Source organism: Oncorhynchus mykiss, chromosome 19 (assembly GCF_057628025.1).
Source record: "Oncorhynchus mykiss isolate SJ-2025 chromosome 19, ASM5762802v1, whole genome shotgun sequence".
NCBI classification, from domain to species: Eukaryota; Metazoa; Chordata; class Actinopteri; order Salmoniformes; family Salmonidae; genus Oncorhynchus; species Oncorhynchus mykiss.
The window spans coordinates 1,056,096-1,070,142 of record NC_143040.1 but is presented as its reverse complement, the minus strand read 5'-3'; the positions used below and the strand labels follow the sequence as shown (position 1 = coordinate 1,070,142).

Genomic DNA, 14,047 nt, shown 5'->3' with positions numbered 1-14,047 from the left:
TTCATTAGATGAGAGACAGTGTCCAGCTCCTCATTGCTCTCTAATTCATTAGATGAGAGAGACAGTGTCCATCTCCTCATTGCTCTCTAATTCATTAGATGAGAGAGACAGTGTCCATCTCCTCATTGCTCTCTAATTCATTAGATGAGAGAGACAGTGTCCATCTCCTCATTGCTCTCTAATTCATTAGATGAGAGACAGTGTCCATCTCCTCATTGCTCTCTAATTCATTAGATGAGAGAGACAGTGTCCATCTCCTCATTGCTCTCTAATTCATTAGATGAGAGACAGTGTCCATCTCCTCATTGCTCTCTAATTCATTAGATGAGAGACAGTGTCCATCTCCTCATTGCTCTCTAATTCATTAGATGAGAGACAGTGTCCATCTCCTCATTGCTCTCTAATTCATTAGATGAGAGACAGTGTCCATCTCCTCATTGCTCTCTAATTCATTAGATGAGAGAGACGGTGTCCATCTCCTCATTGCTCTCTAATTCATTAGATGAGAGAGACGGTGTCCATCTCCTCATTGCTCTCTAATTCATTAGATGAGAGAGACAGTGTCCAGCTCCTCATTGCTCTCTAATTCATTAGATGAGAGACAGTGTCCATCTCCTCATTGCTCTCTAATTCATTAGATGAGAGACAGTGTCCATCTCCTCATTGCTCTCTAATTCATTAGATGAGAGAGACGGTGTCCATCTCCTCATTGCTCTCTAATTCATTAGATGAGAGAGACAGTGTCCAGCTCCTCATTGCTCTCTAATTCATTAGATGAGAGAGACGGTGTCCATCTCCTCATTGCTCTCTAATTCATTAGATGAGAGAGACAGTGTCCAGCTCCTCATTGCTCTCTAATTCATTAGATGAGAGACAGTGTCCATCTCCTCATTGCTCTCTAATTCATTAGATGAGAGACAGTGTCCATCTCCTCATTGCTCTCTAATTCATTAGATGAGAGAGACGGTGTCCATCTCCTCATTGCTCTCTAATTCATTAGATGAGAGACAGTGTCCATCTCCTCATTGCTCTCTAATTCATTAGATGAGAGAGACAGTGTCCATCTCCTCATTGCTCTCTAATTCATTAGATGAGAGAGACAGTGTCCAGCTCCTCATTGCTCTCTAATTCATTAGATGAGAGAGACAGTGTCCATCGCCTCATTGCTCTCTAATTCATTAGATGAGAGACAGTGTCCATCTCCTCATTGCTCTCTAATTCATTAGATGAGAGACAGTGTCCATCTCCTCATTGCTCTCTAATTCATTAGATGAGAGAGACAGTGTCCATCTCCTCATTGCTCTCTAATTCATTAGATGAGAGACAGTGTCCATCTCCTCATTGCTCTCTAATTCATTAGATGAGAGAGACAGTGTCCATCTCCTCATTGCTCTCTAATTCATTAGATGAGAGAGACAGTGTCCATCTCCTCATTGCTCTCTAATTCATTAGATGAGAGAGACAGTGTCCATCTCCTCATTGCTCTCTAATTCATTAGATGAGAGAGACAGTGTCCATCTCCTCATTGCTCTCTAATTCATTAGATGAGAGAGACAGTGTCCATCTCCTCATTGCTCTCTAATTCATTAGATGAGAGAGACAGTGTCCATCTCCTCATTGCTCTCTAATTCATTAGATGAGAGAGACAGTGTCCATCTCCTCATTGCTCTCTAATTCATTAGATGAGAGAGACAGTGTCCATCTCCTCATTGCTCTCTAATTCATTAGATGAGAGAGACAGTGTCCAGCTCCTCATTGCTCTCTAATTCATTAGATGAGAGACAGTGTCCATCTCCTCATTGCTCTCTAATTCATTAGATGAGAGAGACAGTGTCCATCTCCTCATTGCTCTCTAATTCATTAGATGAGAGAGACAGTGTCCATCTCCTCATTGCTCTCTAATTCATTAGATGAGAGAGACAGTGTCCATCTCCTCATTGCTCTCTAATTCATTAGATGAGAGAGACAGTGTCCATCTCCTCATTGCTCTCTAATTCATTAGATGAGAGAGACAGTGTCCATCTCCTCATTGCTCTCTAATTCATTAGATGAGAGAGACAGTGTCCATCTCCTCATTGCTCTCTAATTCATTAGATGAGAGAGACGGTGTCCATCTCCTCATTGCTCTCTAATTCATTAGATGAGAGAGACAGTGTCCAGCTCCTCATTGCTCTCTAATTCATTAGATGAGAGAGACGGTGTCCATCTCCTCATTGCTCTCTAATTCATTAGATGAGAGAGACAGTGTCCAGCTCCTCATTGCTCTCTAATTCATTAGATGAGAGAGACAGTGTCCATCTCCTCATTGCTCTCTAATTCATTAGATGAGAGAGACAGTGTCCATCGCCTCATTGCTCTCTAATTCATTAGATGAGAGACAGTGTCCATCTCCTCATTGCTCTCTAATTCATTAGATGAGAGACAGTGTCCATCGCCTCATTGCTCTCTAATTCATTAGATGAGAGAATAATGCCTAACACACACACACACACACACCTTAGTGTCCTATACCACCAGGATATTATATTTCCCATGTGTGTAAATGTTGCCTGGTTTGTGCATAAAGCGTTTGACAGAATAAATTCCCTTTCGTATGGATGAAGGACTGTGTGTGTGGAGGTGGTCATTTTATACACACAGAGATAGTGGTCCAATTACGAGCTCCGTTGTGCCGTTGCAACGTGGAGAGAGAGAGAGAGGGTGTGTGCGTGTTGTCGGTGAGCACCAGCATAGGAGGGAGAGGAGAATAGACAACTCCTACACCGTGTTATTTTGGAAACAGAACGGAGTTCTCTCTCTCTCTCTCTCTCTCTCTTCTTCCTCCCTTCTCTCTCTCCCTCTTCTCCTTCTCCTCCTCAAGCCTCTCTTACTGAGTTGTAACCGTGGGGTTTCGTAGAGCTGTAGAACAGTAGCGACGGTAACTAGATACGAGCTCCGGGACATTTCTCCCGGTCTCCAGAGCCTGAATGTCAACCAACGGCTCCAGCTCCTCTTCTCTGCGGAAAGACTTCGATGTGAAGCAGATCCTCCGGAGTCGATGGAGGTGGTTCGGTCACCCGGCTGTTCCCCCGCACCACAACCCCCCGCTAGGAGACTTCTTTACCGGGAGAGGAGCAGGGGCCAGCCCCGGAGAGTACCAGAGCCCCTCTGTTAGTGTCTGTTCTACCAGTAACGGAACCGTTAACTGCACCGGTACAGGAAATAACTGCATAGTAGCAGTTGGAACTAGCGGTAACGGTAGTTGTAGTGGTAATAGTTCATGCAACGCCAATAACAGCAAGTTTACGGATAATTATGTTGGGAGTCCCACTGATAACCTCCCGGTAACAGCGTTTGCAGCCGCGGCAGCTGGACATTCCTCTTGTCCGCGGTCCTTCAGCCAACCGGAGTGGGTCACCCGGTTGTCTGTCTCTCACTCTCGGCCGGTAACAGACATAGAGCGCCCCGCGGACGGCTCATCGCTCCTCCAACCGGCGGTACCGGAGACGTCTGTTCCCGTGGCTGAAGAGGAGACGGGACTGACCGGAACCGAGAGTAATAATAACCACGACGACACTGCCTCCAGCTCCTGCAGGTATGAGGAGAATGAGTTTAGCTTGTTGTCTCCTCTCGGTGCTTTAACGTAGGTCTGTGTTTCAGCTAACTTTCGGTTAGCTTTCTGTTAGCTTTCTGTTAGCCTGCCTACTGTCTGTTAGGTAGCCTACTTTTTGTACAAAGTTAAATTCTCTATAGATTTTTACTGAATGGTCAACTTTGTATAGCAAGCAGCATTCAACATATGACGCCCGCTGTGGGTCTACCGTATATAGGATGCCCGCTGTGGGTCTACCGTATATAGGATGCCCGCTGTGGGTCTACCGTATATAGGATGCCCGCTGTGGGTCTACCGTACATAGGATGCTCGCTGTATGTGTACCGTATATAGGAGGCTCGCTGTGGGTCTACCGTATATAGGAGGCTCGCTGTGGGTCTACCGTATATAGGAGGCCCGCTGTGGGTCTACCGTAGATAGGATGCCCGCTGTGGGTCTACCGTACATAGGATGCTCGCTGTGGGTCTACCGTATATAGGAGGCTCGCTGTGGGTCTACCGTATATAGGAGGCTCGCTGTGGGTCTACCGTAGATAGGAGGCCCGCTGTGGGTCTACCGTAGATAGGAGGCTCGCTGTGGGTCTACCGTATATAGGATGCTCGCTGTATGTGTACCGTATATAGGAGGCTCGCTGTGGGTCTACCGTATATAGGAGGCTCGCTGTGGGTCTACCGTATATAGGAGGCCCGCTGTGGGTCTATGGTATATAGGAGGCTCGCTGTGGGTCTACGGTATATAGGACGCTCGCTGTGGGTCTACCGTATATCGGACGCTCGCTGTGGGTCTACCGTATATAGGACGCCCGCTGTGGGTCTACCGTATATAGGAGGCCCGCTGTGGGTCTACCGTATATAGGAGGCCCGCTGTGGGTCTACCGTAGATAGGAGGCTCGCTGTGGGTCTACCGTAGATAGGAGGCTCGCTGTGGGTCTACCGTATATAGGAGGCTCGCTGTGGGTCTACCGTATATAGGAGGCTCGCTCTGGGTCTACCGTATATAGGAGGCTCGCTCTGGGTCTACCGTATATGGGAGGCTCGCTCTGGGTCTACCGTATATGGGAGGCTCGCTCTGGGTCTACCGTATATGGGAGGCTCGCTGTGGGTCTACCGTATATGGGAGGCCCGCTGTGGGTCTACCGTATATAGGAGGCTCGCTGTGGGTCTACCGTATATAGGAGGCCCGCTGTGGGTCTACCGTATATAGGAGGCCCGCTGTGGGTCTACCGTAGATAGGAGGCTCGCTGTGGGTCTACCGTAGATAGGAGGCTCGCTGTGGGTCTACCGTAGATAGGAGGCTCGCTGTGGGTCTACCGTAGATAGGAGGCTCGCTGTGGGTCTACCGTATATAGGAGGCTCGCTGTGGGTCTACCGTAGATAGGAGGCTCGCTGTGGGTCTACCGTAGATAGGAGGCTCGCTGTGGGTCTACCGTAGATAGGAGGCTCGCTGTGGGTCTACCGTAGATAGGAGGCTCGCTGTGGGTCTACCGTAGATAGGAGGCTCGCTGTGGGTCTACCGTAGATAGGAGGCCCGCTCTGGGTCTACCGTAGATAGGAGGCTCGCTGTGGGTCTACAAGTCCCATACCACAATGTTACAGTTCATGCTTGATCGGATTTCTCTACAGAAACTGCAAATCATAGCTCACAGGAGAAAGAAAGAACGAAATGGAATTCAAATAATTTAACCAACGTTGGTCAATTGGTTGTTTTAAAAAAATTAAAAAATAACAGACATTTCGGTTAATCGTTCAGCACTAATTTCAGGGTATTTTCATCCATATTGGGTGAACCGTTTAGAAATTACAGCACTTTGTGTATATTGTCCCCCCCCACATTTTAGGGAAGCAAAAGTATTGGGACAAATTCACTTAAAAGTATTTGGTCCCCATATTCATAGCACATTATGACTACATGTGACTCTAACAACTTGTTGGATTCATTTGCTGTTTGTTTTGGTTGTGTTTCTGATTATTTTGAGCCCAATAGAAATGAACGGTAAATAATGTAGTGTGTTATTTTAGAGTCACTTTTATTGTTAATACAAAAATAGAATATATTTCTACGTTTTAATGTGAATGCTACAATGATTACGAATAATCCTCAATGAGTCGTAAATAATATGTGAGAAAGTTATAGGCATAAATATCACAACCCCACCAACAAATGCTAACCTCCCCTGTTATTGTAATGGTGAGAGGTTATAAAATGCTAACCTCCCCTGTTATTGTAATGGTGAGAGGTTATAAAATGCTAACCTCCCCTGTTATTGTAATGGTGAGAGGTTATAAAATGCTAACCTCCCCTGTTATTGTAATGGTGAGAGGTTAGCATGTCTTGGGGCTATGATATAAAATGCTAACCTCTCCCCTGTTATTGTAATGGTGAGAGGTTATAAAATGCTAACCTCTCCCCTGTTATTGTAATGACAAGGTTAGCATGTCTTGGGGGTATGACATTTGTGCATCTAACTTTCTCACTCATCATTATTCACGATTCATTCAGGATTATCTAACCCAGCAGCATTGCAGTTCTTGACACACTCAAACTGGTGCTCCTGGCACCTACTACCATACCCCCGTTCAAAGGCACTTAACGGTTATAAAATGCAGCAGACTAAATTGCAGTGTGTGTCATGCTATGGTCTTGGTTGCCATAGACTGACAATTAAAACACTATCTTGAAAGTGTGTGTGTTCTGTGTGTGTGTGTAGGACTTCCAACAGCAGCGCAACGCTGTCCTCATGTGTGTCGATGGAACCGTGTGCGTCCCCCGACGAGTGTGTGTACACGGCTCACACACACGCAGACCTGACCTTCAGCAGGATGGAGACCTACCTCCGAACCAAGCAGCTGTGTGACGTCACTCTGGTGGCAGGGGACAGGAGGATACCTGCTCACAGGTAACACACACACACACACACACACACACACACACACACACACACACACACACAATATTGAAGTAGGAAGTTTACATACACTTTGGTTGGAGTCATTAAAACTCGTTTTTCAACCACTCTACAAATTTCTTGTTAACAAACTATAGTTTTGGCAAGTCGGTTAGGACATCTACTTTGTGCATGACACAAATCATTGTTACAACAATTGTTTACAGAGAGATTATTTCATTTTATAATTCGCTCTATCACAATTCCAGTGGGTCAGAAGTTTACATACACTAAGTTGACTGTGCCTTTTTAAACAGCTTGGAAAATTCCAGAAAATGGTGTCTAATTGACATCCTATGAGTCAATTGGAGGTGTACCTGTTGATCTATTTCAAGGCCTACCTTCAAACTCAGTGCCTCTTTGCTTGACATCATGGGAAATCAAAAGAAATCAGCCAAGACCTCAGGAAAAACATTTGTAGACCTTCACAAGTCTGGTTCACCCTTGGGAGTAATTTCCAAACACCTGAAGGTACCACGTTCATCTGTACAAACCATAGTACGCAAGTATAAGAGGAGGAAACAGGTACAGAAGTATCTATATCCACAGTAAAACTAGTCCTATATCGACATAACCTGAAAGGCCGCTCATCAAGGAAGAATCCACTGCTCCAAAACCGCCATAAAAAAGCAAGACGACGCTTTGCAACTGCACATGGGGACAAAAATATAGCTGTTTGGCCAATAATGACCATCGTTATGTTTGGAGGAAAAGGGGGAGGCTAATTACACCCGAAGAACACCATCCCAACTGTCATTCACAGGGGTGGCAGCATCATGTTGTGGGGGTGCTTTGCTGCAGGAGGGACTGGTGCACTTCACAAAATAGATGGCATCATGAGGAAGGAAAATTATGTGGATATATTGAAGCAACATCTCAAGACATCAGTCAGGAAGTTAAAGCTTGGTCTCAAATGGGTCTTCCAAATGGACAATGACCCCAAGCATACTTCCAAAGTTGTGGCAAAATGGCTTAAGGACAACAAAGTCTAGGTATTGGAGTGGCCATCACAAAGCCCTGACCTCAATCACATAGAAAATGTATGGGAAGAACTGAAAAAGCGTGTGCGAGAAAGGAGGCCTACTAACCTGACTCCGTTACACCAGCTCTGTCAGAAGGAATGGGCCAAAATTCACCCAACTTATTGTGGGAAGCTTGTGGAAGGCTACTCGAAACGTTTGACCCAAGTTAAACTATTTAAAGGCAATGCTACCAAATACTAATTGAATGTATGTAAACTTCTGACCCACTGGGAATGTGATGAAATAAATAAAAGCTTAAATAAATAATTCTCTCTACTATTATTCTGACATTTCACATTCTTAAAATAAAGTGGTGACTGGCCTAAAACAGGGAATATTTTACTAGGATTAAATGTCAGGAATTGTGAAAAACTGAGTTGACAGCTTCTACCTCCAGTGAACACGCCCCCTGTTTTGATTTGACAATGTCTTCTCTCGACTGTTTCCACATTTTAATGTTACATACATTCTAAAATATATTTAAATTAATACACTGCCTCATTGATCTACACACAGTACCCCATAATGACATCACAATACCCCATAATGACATCACAATACCCCATAATGACATCACAATACCCCATAATGACATCACAATACCCCATAAGGACATCACAGTACCCCATAATGACATCACAGTACCCCATAATGACATCACAGTACCCCATAATGACATCACAGTACCCCATAAAGACATCACAGTACCCCATAATGACATCACAGTACCCCATAATGACATCACAATACCCCATAATGACATCACAATACCCCATAATGACATCACAGTACCCCATAATGACAAAGCTTTTTTTGTGTGCAAATGTATTAAAAATTAAAAATCAGAAATACCTTATTTACATAACTATTCAGACCCTTTGCTATGAGCCTCTAAATTGAGCTCAGGTGCATCCTGTTTCCATGAATCATCCTTGAGATGTTTCTATAAATTGATTGGAGTCCACCTGTGGTAAATTTAATTGATTTGGACATGATTTTGGAAAGGCACATATCTGTCTATAAATGGTCCCACAGTTGACAGTGCATGTCAGAGCAGAAAACCCAAGGTTGAAGGAACTGTCCGTAGAGCCTCGAGACAGGATTGTGTTGATGCACAGATCTGGGGAAGGGTACCAACAAATGTCTGCGCCATTGAAGGTCCCCAAGAACACAGTGGCCTCCATCATTCTGAAATGGAAGAAGTTTGGAACCACTAAAACTCTTCTAAGATCTGGCCACCCGGCCAAACTGACCAATCGGGGGAGAAAAGCCTTGGTCAGGGAGGTGACCAAGAACCCAATGGTCATTCTGACAGAGATCTAGAGTTCCTCTGTGGAGATGGATGTCCTTCTGGAAAATTCTCCCATCTCTGCAGCACTCCACCAATCAGGCCTTCATGGTAGAGTGGCCAGACGGAAGCAACTCCTCAGTAAAAGACACATGACAGCCCGCTTGGAGTTTGCCAAAAGGCACCTGAAGACTTTCAGATCATGAGAAACCATTTTCTCTGGTCTGATGAAACCAAGTGCTGTGTCTTTGCTATGGCGGATGAAGTGATAAGACTAGATGCTATTCTATAAAATCCTTTCACTGTAATTAATATTACCTGATTGAGCTAATCATGTAAATGTAATTAACTAGAGAGTCGGGCACCACAAAATAATATTTATAGAGCTGTTATCTTCCGAATAAACTCTTAAAGACCTAGTAATATTTTACATCCGTAGCAGTCAATATTAATCATCACCTTATTCAGCCTCATCTGAAAGTTGTACATTCTTGGTTATCTTTATGAACCCTGGCTAACAAGTTGAATCAGCAACACAACAATTTGGTTTCATTATTTATTTACTAAATACCTAAACAGTCACACAGAATTACACATACACAGGATGGGTCATACATTGATCACTAATGATGTCAATAAAGAAAACGTCCCTAGTGGACGGAACAGATATGACGGCTAGTTACACAAAGAAAGGGGGTTGGGTTTGAGTGAAAGAGCAGGAAGACTGAGGAATAAATGGAATTTGGTCTCTGATCGGACCTCATGAAGCTATGCTATCGTAAATACAGAATCTTATGCATTCAAAATAACCGCCCATTTTGGAAAAAAGGGAAAATGCAAGAAATATTTACTCTGAGCGCTGCTTCAATAGGTTGGTCGTAGATGGAAGGCCGTGTTGGCCAACAGAGATCTTCCTGTCCTTTTGAAGAATGTCTGGTAGAACGGATGCGTTGTGGTACCGTCGTATGTTTGGTAGAAGAGACACTTTGTCCGTCCTTTCCTAGTCCACGTTTACAGCTGCTGCTGCTAACTCAACGGCTAGGAGGTATCACTTCTTTAGTGAATAAGAGTTCAAAGTTCATACCAAGTTGCCATACTTGAAGCTCACGCTGAAGTTGGCTTAGTTCTGTAGTTTGATATTGGCCCCATTTAACGTATAGACCGTCGTCCTCACGTCCCCGGGAACACATGTTAATTTCGTTAATAGGGACTTATGTAGTGGGGAGAGAAAGGTGTGTTTCATAGTTTACAACCAATGTCTGTTCACTTGGGCGGGGCCACGCAGTGAACAGAATTTACCTTACGGAAACAATTCTCGCATTTAGAAGCTAAAATTACATTTAATCTTTTCACAAATAGTTTCATATTTAAACATTTCATGTGAATCTGATAACTAGAATGTGTAGACTTTCCAAGATACAGTTTATGTCGTCCTATCATCAGTAATAATGTCCCAGACGACAACTGGTCTGACATCATATTCTTTAAGTACCAACGCATATTTTCAACTGGTTAGTAGAGTGAGAGGAAAGGGGGGGGAAGGTATTTATGGGGGTCATAAACCTGACCAACAGGCCAACGTCATGACAACAAATTGAACTCTTTGGCCTGAATGCCAGGCTTCACGTCTGGAGGAAACCTTGCACCATCCCTACGGTGAAGCATGGTGGTGGCAGCATGATGCCGTGGGGTTTGTTTTTCAGCAGCAGGGACTGGGAGACTAGTCAGGATCGAGGGGAAAATGATGATGAATGGAGCGAAGTACTATCTCTCTGTCTCTATGTCTCTATGTCTCTGTCTCTCTGTCTCTCTCTATTCAAGGGCTTTATTGGCATGGGAAACATGTGTTAATATTGCCAAAGCAAGTGAGGTAGATAATATATAAAGTGAATATATAAAGTAAAATTAACAGTAAACATTACACATACAGAAGTTTCAAAACAATAAAGACAAAGACATTACAAATGTTATATATTATATATATATATATATATACAGTGTTTTAACAATGTACAAATGGTTAAAGGACACAAGATGAAAATAAATAAGCATAAATATGGGTTGTATTTACAATGGTGTGTGTTCTTCACTGGTTGCCCTTTTCTCGTGGCAACAGGTCACAAATCTTGCTGCTGTGATGTCACACAGTGGAATTTCACCCAGTAGATATGGGAGTTTATCAAAATTGGATTTGTTTTCGAATTCTTTGTGTATCTGTGTAATCTGAGGGAAATATGTCTCTCTAATTATGGTCATACATTGGGCAGGAGGTTAGGAAGTGCAGCTCAGTTTCCACCTCATTTTGTGGGCAGTGAGCACATAGCCTGTCTTCTCTTGAGAGCCATGTCTGCCTACGGCGGCCTTTCTCAATAGCAAAGCTATGCTCACTGAGTCTGTACATAGTCAAAGCTTTCTTTAATTTTGGGTCAGTCACAGTGGTCTGGTCCTGTCTCTCTCTCTGGTTTGAACATCTGAATTCCCCTCCCTCCCTTCCTGTCAGACTGGTCCTGTCTCTCTCTCTGGTCTGAACATCTGAATTCCCCTCCCTCCCTTCCTGTCAGACTGGTCCTGTCTCTCTCTCTGGTCTGAACATCTGAATTCCCCTCCCTTCCTTCCTGTCAGACTGGTCCTGTCTCTCTCTCTGGTCTGAACATCTGAATTCCCCTCCCTTCCTTCCTGTCAGACTGGTCCTGTCTCTCTCTCTGGTCTGAACATCTGAATTCCCCTCCCTTCCTTCCTGTCAGACTGGTCCTGTCTCTCTCTCTGGTCTGAACATCTGAATTCCCCTCCCTTCCTTCCTGTCAGACTGGTCCTGTCTCTCTCTCTCTCTCCATCTGAATTCCCCTCCCTTCCTTCCTGTCAGACTGGTCCTGTCGTCGGTGTCTGACTACTTTGCGGCCATGTTCACCAGTGATGTCCGAGAGGCCAAACAGGAAGAGGTTAAGATGGAGGGGGTGGACCCTGATGCATTGTGGGTGCTGGTACAATACGCTTACACAGGTACACACAATTACACACCACCCCTGTGTAGGGTTCAGGCCAAAAGAAGTGCACTATACTATTTATATCACACACACTCACCGGACAGTTTATTAGGTACACCGTCCCATTCACCATAATGGATGGCTCCTACAGACAGGCATCAAGACATTCAGTTACTGTTCCATCGGACAGTTTATTAGGTACACCGTCCCATTCACCATAATGGATGGCTCCTACAGACAGGCATCAAGACATTCAGTTACTGTTCCACTGGACAGTTTATTAGGTACACCGTCCCATTCACCATAATAGATGGCTCCTACAGACAGGCATCAAGACATTCAGTTACTGTTCCATCGGACAGTTTATTAGGTACACCGTCCCATTCACCATAATGGATGGCTCCTACAGACAGGCATCAAGACATTCAGTTACTTTTCCATCGGACAGTTTATTAGGTACACCGTCCCATTCACCATAATGGATGGCTCCTACAGACAGGCATCAAGACATTCAGTTACTGTTCCACCGGACAGTTTATTAGGTACAACGTCCCATTCACCATAATGGATGGCTCCTACAGACAGGGCGTCAAGACATTCAGTTACTGTTCCTTTGGACTTTAGACTGGGCAACACGTGTGAAACTAAGTGACTCTGAGCGTGGTGTGATGGGCGGGGCCAGGCACGTCGGATTCAGTAAGAAACGTTTGCGGATTGGCTATTTACAGCAGACGACCACACCGGGTTCCAGTCCTATCAGCTAACAACAAGAAGAAGTGTCTCCAGTGGACACGACATCATCAACACTGGACAAATGAGGAGTTGAAAAACAAACAGCCTGGAACATGACAGTGAGTGTCCTGGTCAGTCCCCCCCAGTCCTCAACCCTATAGAGCCTCTCTGAGTGTCCTGGTCAGTCCCCCCCAGTCCTCAACCCTATAGAGCCTCTCTGAGTGTCCTGGTCAGTCCTCAACCCTATAGAGCCTTTCTGAGTGTCCTGGTCAGTCCCCCCAGTCCTCAACCCTATAGAGCCTTTCTGAGTGTCCTGGTCAGTCCCCCCAGTCCTCAACCCTATAGAGCCTTTCTGAGTGTCCTGGTCAGTCCCCCCAGTCCTCAACCCTATAGAGCCTTTCTGAGTGTCCTGGTCAGTCCCCCCAGTCCTCAACCCTATAGAGCCTTTCTGAGTGTCCTGGTCAGTCCCCCCAGTCCTCAACCCTATAGAGCCTTTCTGAGTGTCCTGGTCAGTCCCCCCAGTCCTCAACCCTATAGAGCCTTTCTGAGTGTCCTGGTCAGTCCCCCCAGTCCTCAACCCTATAGAGCCTCTCTGAGTGTCCTGGTCAGTCCCCCCAGTCCTCAACCCTATAGAGCCTCTGAGTGTCCTGGTCAGTCCCCAGTCCTCAACCCTATAGAGCCTCTCTGAGTGTCCTGGTCAGTCCCCAGTCCTCAACCCTATAGAGCCTCTCTGAGTGTCCTGGTCAGTCCCCCCAGTCCTCAACCCTATAGAGCCTTTCTGAGTGTCCTGGTCAGTCCCCCCAGTCCTCAACCCTATAGAGCCTTTCTGAGTGTCCTGGTCAGTCCCCCCAGTCCTCAACCCTATAGAGCCTCTCTGAGTGTCCTGGTCAGTCCCCCCAGTCCTCAACCCTATAGAGCCTCTCTGAGTGTCCTGGTCAGTCCCCCCAGTCCTCAACCCTATAGAGCCTCTCTGAGTGTCCTGGTCAGTCCCCCCAGTCCTCAACCCTATAGAGCCTCTCTGAGTGTCCTGGTCAGTCCCCCCAGTCCTCAACCCTATAGAGCCTTTCTGAGTGTCCTGGTCAGTCCCCCCAGTCCTCAACCCTATAGAGCCTTTCTGAGTGTCCTGGTCAGTCCCCCCAGTCCTCAACCCTATAGAGCCTTTCTGAGTGTCCTGGTCAGTCCCCCCCAGTCCTCAACCCTATAGAGCCTTTCTGAGTGTCCTGGTCAGTCCCCCCAGTCCTCAACCCTATAGAGCCTTTCTGAGTGTCCTGGTCAGTCCCCCCAGTCCTCAACCCTATAGAGCCTCTCTGAGTGTCCTGGTCAGTCCCCCCAGTCCTCAACCCTATAGAGCCTCTCTGAGTGTCCTGGTCAGTCCCCCCAGTCCTCAACCCTATAGAGCCTCTCTGAGTGTCCTGGTCAGTCCCCCCAGTCCTCAACCCTATAGAGCCTTTCTGAGTGTCCTGGTCAGTCCCCCCAGTCCTCAAC

General features: G+C 45.7%; 1 protein-coding gene and 1 long non-coding RNA gene across 10 annotated transcripts in view; both read left to right on the top strand.

The window, feature by feature from the left end:
* Nucleotides 1–14,047, top strand: part of LOC149974621 (kelch-like protein 5) — a 63,252-nt gene that overhangs the window by 20,143 nt on the left and 29,062 nt on the right. For 5 of the 9 annotated variants that reach the window (XM_090209756.1, XM_090209758.1, XM_090209757.1 and 2 more), the window contains exons 1-3: nt 2,695–3,574; nt 6,300–6,488; nt 11,710–11,846. In XM_090209756.1, coding sequence (XP_090065882.1) covers nt 2,967–3,574; nt 6,300–6,488; nt 11,710–11,846 — 934 coding nt within the window. In that variant the 5' untranslated portion in view covers nt 2,695–2,966. Of the gene's footprint in view, nt 1–2,694; nt 3,575–6,299; nt 6,489–11,709; nt 11,847–14,047 lie in introns of those variants that run through there. The other 4 variants (XM_090209762.1, XM_090209761.1, XM_090209764.1 and 1 more) reach the window with 1 other exon arrangement.
* Nucleotides 8,103–8,400, top strand: LOC149974622 (uncharacterized). The gene is made up of 2 exons (XR_016488707.1): nt 8,103–8,178; nt 8,285–8,400. It is a non-coding gene; the product is annotated as an uncharacterized LOC149974622 (long non-coding RNA).